The following is a 10170-nucleotide window of genomic DNA, read 5'->3' as shown; positions in this document are numbered from 1 at the left end:
TTGCCAGATGGATACTGGAGGATTAGCTATAGTGCAATAAAACAGGACTTTTCACACTGCACTTAAAGGGATAGTTCGGTCAAAAATGAAACCCATTATTTACTCACCCCCAAGCTGTCCGAGATGCATATGTCAATTTATCAGACAAACACATTTTCAGTTATTTTAGAAAACGTTTTAGATCTTTCAGTTAATCAAATGTAAAGTTACAGGGTCCACGTCCTTCAAGTCCAAAAAATGTGCATCCATCCTTCACAAAATAAATCCAAACGGCTTCACGATGATACAAAGGCCTTCTGAGGCTAATCTGCACTGTTTCGTTGTAGAAATATCCATATTTAAAACTTCATAAATGAAAATTAGCTTCTGTTAACCACTTCTACATGGCGGGAAAAGCAGGTCTCTGCCATCTATACAGTAGGTTGTAGGTGAATAAGCTAAATTCCCAAAATATGGGCATGTTCCTTTAAGTATAAACAGATGTTACTTCATGCTAATATTCACTGGCTCCTTCTAGTTACACTCAAAGCAGATTGGTCTCTCTAGTCCTAATATAACTAATGCCTAGTCTGTATTAATCTTAACCCTGTTCCTAAGGCGGCCAATCCAGCAGCACAACAGATTCACTGAATTTGTACAAATGCATTATGCATAGCTTAGCTTTTAAATAATCAATAGCATTCTCACACGAACATTGTATGATAGAATAGTTGAATTAAAGTCATATGGGCTAGTTTTATTTGACACTCATTCACTTTTATTGTATAGTATTGTTTTAAACACCTTTGCTTCTCTGTTCCATAGAAAGAAAAGAAAGCCATACAAATTGTTGGGTGGGTAACATTTTTATTATTGTGAAACTTTCTCTTTAACAAGTCAAAGACCTAAAGTCCTCCAACACACTTACAATAAGACATGCAAAGTGTCCTATTAAAAGCATTGAGCTTCACCACAAGATCAACAAGATCTCTCAGAGAAAATCCAATATGCCACTTGCTGTAAATAGAAAGCACAACATTTTTGGCAAATCAACATTTTTTTTACTTAACAAATTAAGTTAAACAATTTCAACTTGTTTTTATAAGTTCTGTCACTTATTACAGGTCAAAACTTAGGTTAAATAGACTTGCAAAACCAAAGCTTAATTTTTTACAGTGCTGTACAGAACATTGCCTATAGACATGAATGCAGTTTTCACCTTATACAAGGAAAGAGTAAATCTTTAGCACTGTGTTGTAATAAATAATGATGATTTTTAAGTAGTTCATAGTTTATTAGGCAGGCAATTTGCGTCAGTTTGCAATTGACTTTTAATAGCCTTTGATAATTGCTGTAACAAATCCCCTGTGAGCTTCATGGGGTTAAGTGCTTCGCCCAAGGACATAAATATATGAGAGCACAGTTATGATATAAGATCCAGTTTAGTACTGAACTCAGTACCTTATTTAAAGGGGACATTTAAATACATCTTTTCTGTCTCCAGAGTACATATATGAAGTTCTAGCTCAAAATACCATATAGATAATTTATTATAACATGTTAGAATTGCCACTTTATAGGTGTAAGCAAAAAACCGCTTTTGGGTGTGTCCTTGAAAATGCAAATGAGTTGATCTCTGCACTAAATGGCAGTGCTGTGGTTGGATAGTGCAGATTAAGGGGCGGTATTATCCCCATCTGACATCACAAGGGAAGCCAAATTTCACATATTTTTTCACATGCTTGCAGAGAATGGTTTCCTGGGTTGTTCTTTTCACATTTGCTAGGTCGATAAAAGCACTGGGGTCCCAATTATAGCACTTAAACATGGAAAAAGTCAAATTTTCATGATATGTCCCCTTTAAGTAACTCAGATACTTAATAATGTAGAACTACAAATGCACCAATGTGTTTTGAAATGTGGCTTAACTACCTTTACTTGTAATAATAATTTCCCTGCTTACTCAATCTAATGAGATTATAAATCACAGTTTTTAAGCATATTAAACAAATTTTTAATTTCTTTAAAGCTCAGATACAAAAGCCGATATCAGGTAAGTTACAAATGAGATAATGATATTGACTGAATGCTCTCGGCACGTATACATTCATCAAATACGTTCGCTTCATTCTGGCTTCAGGCCATTCAAAAATACATCAAAAAAATGCTTATTTACAAGAAAACATGTCAGATGCACTTCATACCGTTTGTTGACTTAGTATTCCCATTACACTATTTTGTTCTGTACATCAATAAGACCTTGGGATGTTATTTTTAAATTGCATCATCCGCCCATTTAATTATGTTGTTGTTTACTTAAATTAGTACTGCTTTAATTTAATATAGATTGTATCACGGGGAGGAGATTCTTAGTTCCCAGCATGCTCTGCATGAATTTGGATTTTTTGACAAGCAATGAAAAGTCTATACTTACTGTACCCAGTAAGTAAAGACTTTTCATTGCTTGTCAAAAAATGTGAGCATGTACTGTAATAGTTGACTGCAAGTAATTTAGGATTTGCTTGGCATGTCAAATACTTTTGCGTATTATCTTAAAAACTGTTGAGGTTACATTGTTATTTTTCCTATTTCAGTCACTGAATTTAGTTGGTTAGTCTTGCTTTTTATAAACTGTAAGTCATTAAGTTGTCACATCAACTCCCTGTGAAACACTAATTTATTTTCCTTAAAAATAAAAACTTCTTAAATGTTAGCAAATGAACAACAACCCTACTTGGAATGTCTTCATAATGAAGAAAATTTAGCAAATTTTCCTTCATTCTCCAGAAGCATAAATGTACTTTCCGGTGCATCAAACATTGTTTACTCTTAACATTGATTTGCATCCTGATGCTGCTCTCAGTTCATTGGACATGGAGTGGAAATTTAATGCAAATGAGGGGAATCTTCACACTAATTTGTTTGAAGCCCGTGTGCCCTGCATGCTTCTATTATGCTACTGAAGGGCTTTGATGTCATCAGGTAATTGCTCCCTCAGAACCGCCGAGGTTCGGCTTTAGTGCATCTCCATGGTGACCAGCACAGCGGGGCGGCCACAAGTGTCCGAATAGTTGCGTATTATTTCTTATGAATGGAGGAAAAGGACACAGCTTAAGCTACAGACATTTCTGTGCTAGATGAGAGGTCCGGTGGCCATAGAAGTGGGCTGATAGTCACATGAATGCACTGATAAGAGAACTGCTCTTTATTCAACTCATCTGAATGTAATTCTAACATTGTACGCTGCATGTGGACAATTTAAATAGATTAGCATATAATTATAGTACAAGACAATCTGATGTCTCAGTAATTATTAAAACAAACCTAGCGTGATACAAGCAATTGTGGAGTTGTACAAAAAGAAAGGTGCTACACAATGCCACAGAAGAACCATTGGTTTGGTATCTTTTATAACATCGGCGTATAAAGAAGTTTTGTAGCACCTTAACTTTTTAAGAGTGTTGTTGTGTTGCATTATACATAAAGAATAAAATTGTATTAGCCTGGTACTATTGTCCTAAGAAATAAAATGTTTTTATACAAAACAGATAATTGCAACTTTAAATTTGGTTGAATGAGCTGTGTTGGAAGCATCTGTAAAATTTGAAAATATAAATGCACACCTGACTCTGTTCCATAATGCGATTTTTCTACAAGTTAAGGTTTGCTTTTTATTGTAAACAACACATTACTCATGATAAAATCACTGTGTCACACATCATTTTTATTGCTTGAAAAAGTCTTCTACATGGGCCAAAGAGCAGCATTTGTTTACTTATTCATGAAGCATTTCACTGTTCAATTAATTGTTTTATGAATGAGGCATCAGATTTTTCAGACCTACAAATCTTGTCCTCATATCATTACCATTTTAAATGTTGGTATTATGCAATATGTTTAATGTTTTAATCTTTAATCTAAACAGACCAAATGAGTCTGATATAGTAACAGATCAGCACTGCAAGGCTCTGTCACACACATAACCTCTGAAACAATACAAAGACGGAGCTATCGATTTCCTTAGAGGACATGTCATGGCAGACAGCTATTCAAAAATGCTCTCGCTCTCCCTCTCTCTCTCTTTCTCTCTCTCTCTCTCTCTCTCTCTCTCTCTCTCTCTCTCTCTCTCTCAATTTTAAGAATCAAATAGCATTATTGGCATATAAGTGCTTTGGCAATATATTTTTGGCAATAACATACATTATATTTACATTTACACTATACTGTATACAAGACACATACGCGTTATAAAAAACTCAATAAAACTATACATTCTTTCACTCTTTCTCACACAAATCTTACTTCATTATTACTGCAGTAACTTCTCAAAAACAGCCCATACTAGCTTACATAGACTATCAGCATGCCATGACTACAGCAACGGCTCCTCCATGTGCTACATTTTCTCTCTTTTAATGTTAAGATTCACTAGCTTTGAGCAATTCTTATGCAGCTATGGAAAGTTGTCTTGAATGAGCCAGCCCTTCTGCTGAATCTTAAACGGTTGGGTTATATGTGTGAAAAGAAGCTAATGGAATTACCAGTTTAATGTAACCAGAGATAGAGCGAGACAGAGAGAAAGAGAGCGAGAGAGAGCAGTCGGAAAAACCTGTATAACATTTAATTGAAGACAGGCTGTATTCAAACATTGTTTAAACTCCAATTACATGTCATGGTTATGTCAGTATAAACATTCATGTGTGATAAAGGTGACAGGAGGGTCAGTTTTCATCACGCTATGAAATAAACAAAAGCCTTAAGGCTCCTAAGTCAGGGGGAATCAGACATTACTGTAACACTATGGTTTTTTAAGGGCTTAAGAGATGACACAGTCATGACCAATAACACAATGAATTTATTACGCTCATCAGCCTGTCTCTATGTAGATTCAAACAAGATGTTAAATTGCTATTATTTTGCTTTTGCCGAACACCGCTGAATGATCGAAAGAGTAATTTACTTGCCATTTTGCTAAAGACAATATGAAATGTAAAACATCATGTGTCAGTAGCAACCATTAACTGGATTGAGTGATGAATGTGAAATAAGGTTGATGGATAATTTTAGTGGGTGTCTTTCAACTTCTCTTACACCACATTTCACAGTCATTGGCTTGTGAGTTATTTTGCCCTTAAACCATCCTTTCTGCTGTATCTACAGTCAAACACACCATGCAGTGCCCACGTATATGCTATATACCGTATGCCAACCATAAAACATCATATACATTACACATCAGCATACACTAGAAGTATTTGCCTATGCAGACAATATATCACAAATCTTCTGAATAAATCCCTTAAATCTCTTTCAGTTTGACCCTCTCTAAAAATAGTCCTCCTGACAAAATCTCAAGAGATTGTGATGAATGATTCACTAAAATGCAAGCATTAGCATGAACTCAGGTTTAGGTCATGGTCTTTCTCTTAAAAGGAAACTTAATTCAGATAAAATAAATCACAGAAGCTGCTTGTGCTTCAGCAAAAAATAGGTGTATTTGCATAGACCTTACTGTATATATAATTTAATCTTTTCTATCCCTTTAAAATTCAAAGTATATCATTTGGTTGATTTCGTTCAGAAGTATAAACTAAAGTGTATCCTGTCATGTAACAACAAAGTTTAAGGCTGCACTAATGCTGTACTTCATTACAGCAAAACCAATACACCTACAGATCTGCCTTTGATGCTAAACTAATTTCATATAATGCTTTTGATCTTTTGCGTTCCAGCAGGGAATGAAACTTTCACAACTTTAAGTGAAAAAGAAAATCTTGATTCGCAAGACTTTGCACTGATGCAATGTATCACTTTGTTCTGCCACAAATGATGGAGCTTTTAAAAGCAAAGGTTGAACACTGTATAGAGATGGATCAGACCATTTTATTTATGTATTTGCCATTGAGATCTACATATAGTTACACGGCATTAGTGTGACATTGTGAATGTCTCTCATTGCAATTTTAAAAAATTGACTCCATTCCTCAGGGGGAATAAATTTCATACTTTGCTTTTCCTCTTATGGCCCCATCCTGCAAAAGTTAGTCGTTGGCAATTTATAACTCTGACACGGGGGCATGACTACCATCACGGCGGTGACAGACCATTAAAAAAAACCTGCACAGGTGAAAATAGGTAAAAATTAGTTCATGGTCCCTTTAACCAGCGCTGGTAGATTAAAAGAGTGAGTTACACAATTCTTTTACTCCCACAGTGCTTTGTGTTCATTCACAATATCTATTGTCAAGTTGTCAATGCTGTCATCTCCTTCCAGCTTTCTTAATGCAAAATGTAGTATGTAAGTGAAAAGGCACATTACCACTGTAAAGTGAATGACAAATTAAAGAAAATACTTTCTGTACTAACTCTTCCATTTATCTTTTTTGACATTTACATTTCTCTGTGCTTAAGAGCCTCAGGAAGTTCGTACAGTAATAGTAACATTTTTGCATCATTGCTTTTTCTATCACACTGTGTGTGCATGTGACCACTGAACGCGAAATGTCACTGGAGATGAAGGAGTTGAAATAAGCAGATACATCGGAGAGGAAGTCTGTATCGATAGCTGCTGTTTGCCACAGACTTGTCTGGGGGTATTAGACCGCTCACTGACAATTCCAGAATCCACAAAGGAGTTTGAATTTTTAATCACTTAAATTGCTTTGCTTTTGGACTTGCAGATTTAAGGGTCCTAAGATGCTGGTGTGATGGAGCGTGGTATGACTGCAGTATCAGAGTTACAGAAGGCCCTTGGGTATTGGTCGAGCTGTGCCTGAGGCAAACTAATGATTGTGTGCTCTGATACCAACTGTCATGGTGGTTTAACACACAGTCCTAGTGCGAAACCTTACCTGGATTGCTTTACTTTGAAATCTGATGGAAAGATGAAGTTTTATCTTGTTTTTATTGAATTGTTGATGTGAATGGTGACATATGACAGCGCATGTGTATTGTTGGCTAACAATAATTGATTGTTTTGAATTATTCTGCAAATAAAAAGAATCACTCTTAACTATAATGGGTTGACAACTGTACTGATGCGTTGGAAATTTCTTTGTAATCCTGCAGATGCCATGCAATTGCATACTTTTTCTCTCTTTACTAAATGATTTAGAAATACAATCGTTTTATTTCTTTATTTTACTTACTTTGTCTAAGCAATTTTATTAAAAGAAATCAAAAGAAAGAGAAATAATAACATTACATTGTCTTCATGAATTATCTTGAATTATGGCCCTTGATACAGTATTTGTGCTCTGAAAATCCCTCAACGGTGCCGTACCCTGAACATTAATAACATACAGAAGAGAAACCAGGCTTTTTTGTTAAGGGCTTTATTGTTGAATGCAACAACGCAGACTTTTGTTGTAATTGTGGTCTGACAGTTATCTGTCATCTGAATCAGTCCAGTGGGATACTGTATGCAGTTTGTGGTGGAAGCAAAAAAACTTCACAGATAAACATATAGACAAGGACAGAGCTCTACCTCTTCTTGTGCTGTACTGCCCTTGTATGTCCCTTCGTATGAATGGCACTCGATCATTATTATTTAACAATTGTTATTTAACAATCAATATCTGATATTAGAATCCGTTAAATAGCTTTGTTTAAATAAAACAACGTTCGATGAGACGAAATGTTGCAGTTCCTCACTGTTAGTTCACTGTCTGATACATTTGCATTTCAAGATTTTCTTAAACGCATTTTGAAAGTCTTTATTAAAGTACGCGTATATGACGGGATTCAACAGTGAGTTGGAGTATCCGAGCCAATTGATGACTGACCTCAGCCAATCCGGCATAAAGCAGTCGTCACAGAAAGGCAAAACAAGCGCCACTATGAAAAAGGGCAGCCAGCAGAAAATAAAGGTGCCCATAATGATTCCCAAAGTCTTCACGGTTTTGCGCTCTCTGGACAGAGCCACTTTACGCTTCGCGTCTGTGTTTCTTTCATGTCTGTTCTCGAAGCATGGCTGCGGGTTGTTTGGCAGGGCAAGGTGGTTTCTGGAGATGCTTTGGACTTCTGTAATCTCAAACGATTCTCCGTCCTCGATGTGTTTAAGCGCTCCGTTTACGCACAGGCTGGGCTGCGGCTCCACGCTGCGCTTCCAGTTTTTGTTCACCTCGCCGTTCGCCCTCCTCGCAAACAACGACGGAGAAACGCTAAGGCATCTGTCTGATATTTTTGCTTTTTCGGTTTTCTTCACCGTTTTCCTTATTCGAAACCTCGCCGCTTTGAATATCCTTCCGTAGAGTACCAACATGAGAATGAGGGGGATGTAAAAAGCTCCAAAAGTTGAGTAGATGGTGTACCCGTGGTCTTGGCTGATAGTGCACGCGTCTGGGTCTGCCCGGTCCTCGGGTTTCCTCCAACCCAACATGGGCGGAATGGAGATGGAAAATCCTATGAGCCAGGTGAGGCTGATCAGGATAGCTGCTCTTTTGGGGGTCCTTTTATTTACATAGTCTATGGGATCAGTGATGGCCCAGTACCTGTCCAAAGCGATTGCGCACAGGTGCAGAATGGAAGATGTGCAACACAACACGTCTAGAGAGATAAACAGATCGCACATCTCCTGTCCCAATGTCCATTTGTTCAAAACCTGATACAGGGCCGCCATGGGTAGCACCAGCACCGACACCATGAGGTCCGTGACTGCCAAGGAGCCGATGAGATAGTTAGCCACATTCTGAAGCGATCTCTCCAAGGTGATTGCAGCAATTACGCACGCGTTTCCCAGTATGGCAAACAGAATTAACGCAGCCAGGAAAAGCGATGCGACTATTTGGTAACTCAGAGTAACTTCACTTACTATCGTCGTGTTCCCATTCGATTCTTGAGTGTCTGTGGTGTTGTTGAAACTCTCCATGGCGAGAGCGCTCACGGTATTCACAAACAGTCCCGTACCCCAGTCTGGGTGTCCAGCGTCACCTCGCAGCTCCGAAGACGCATGGCGGTCTCTGGTCTCAGGAAGTGCTGCACACTGGTATCATTGGCGCCCGGTGACGAAGTGAATTCATTTATACGAGTCGTGCCGAGTGCGTCAGAGATGGCTGAGAGGTTGGCGCGCGCACTTGGGAACAGCAGTTGTCGATCAGCTATACGTCTGTGCGCAAAGATTTAAACGCCAGGTTGTTCTACGGGTATGGCTTTTCCATTTAAGCATGTACTGAGATGAATGAATTATTCAGCAGGTGCTTTGATTTAAAGTTGTGGAAAGACATTCAAACCGTCAGTTAAGTTTCAGTTATGAGCAAAGTGTTTCTTTCTTAACAAATTCTGATAAATGCACGTTTCACGTGCTCAACAACATCCTTAGGTGTTTTTAAAGTAGTCTATCACTGTTTTGTTTTGCTTTGTCCAGTAATTGAGACAAATAATAAATCACATCAATAAGAACGATGTTTGCAATCGTCAGATCATCTTGACGATTAATGCAATTATTGTAATAATTTATTCTAGAAATATTTTGGTATCAGGAATAGCTGAGAAAATTCGCGTTCAGTACCACGGACAGCTCCTCGTGTTAGGCTACACAGAACGGAAATTTGCTGCCATCTGCTGAGAACAGAGCAAAAGATGAAAGAATATAATCATAGTGTAGTGCTGAACACAGATATTTCCCTCTACCAGCTCATTTTATGCTGGACGAACTGATTCATGAAATATTCATGCATTTTACAACATTGGCTTTTGCGCAACGAACCATTACAGAAGATTATTTGATACTAAATCATACGGACGTTCAACAAAAGCATTAGAAAACATTAGAGTATGTTAATGATTAACTGATCATTAGTTAATATAGGTTTGTTCTTAAAAAATCATGTATATTAATCGTAGTTGCTCATTAAATTTATTTTTATATATATATAATATTACAGGGTTAACTTATATTAAGTTATTTTTCTTTACATCAACAATTTAATTAAAACTAAAGTACATTTAAATTCTAGTCTTACCTCTCTTTGGCACTTACCTCTTAATTCTTTTAAGGAGATTGAAGTCCTAAAGTCATTAGATTAGAAATTAGGTTTTCATTTAATTTAGATTTAAGAAAGCCTGCCGATACTATTGCTCAAGGGATGTCACACTAAATAGCTGTCACTTTATCTTATAATTTTCAATTATAAGTTATATTTTTATTCAGTAATTTTACTACTGTATAAAAATCCTGTGTTTTCTGACTGT

The 10170-nt window shown here is 37.0% G+C and overlaps 1 protein-coding gene across 1 annotated transcript; it reads right to left on the bottom strand.

The window, feature by feature from the left end:
* Positions 1 to 7313: 7313 nt before the first annotated feature.
* On the bottom strand, positions 7314 to 9675 carry htr1aa (5-hydroxytryptamine (serotonin) receptor 1A a). The gene has a single exon (XM_065247943.1). The coding sequence runs from the start codon at positions 8846 to 8848 to the stop codon at positions 7640 to 7642; it is 1209 nt and encodes a 402-aa protein (XP_065104015.1). The 5' UTR covers positions 8849 to 9675; the 3' UTR covers positions 7314 to 7639.
* Positions 9676 to 10170: the final 495 nt, after the last annotated feature.

The sequence above is a fragment of the Paramisgurnus dabryanus genome, chromosome 11 (assembly GCF_030506205.2).
Source record: "Paramisgurnus dabryanus chromosome 11, PD_genome_1.1, whole genome shotgun sequence".
Taxonomy (NCBI): domain Eukaryota; kingdom Metazoa; phylum Chordata; class Actinopteri; order Cypriniformes; family Cobitidae; genus Paramisgurnus; species Paramisgurnus dabryanus.
This window is presented reverse-complemented; position numbering and strand designations above follow the sequence as displayed.

Coding starts and splice junctions, on each gene's coding strand:
- htr1aa (XM_065247943.1), bottom strand. CDS start 8,848: ATGGAGAGTTTCAACAACACCACAGACACTCAAGAATCGAATGGGAAC.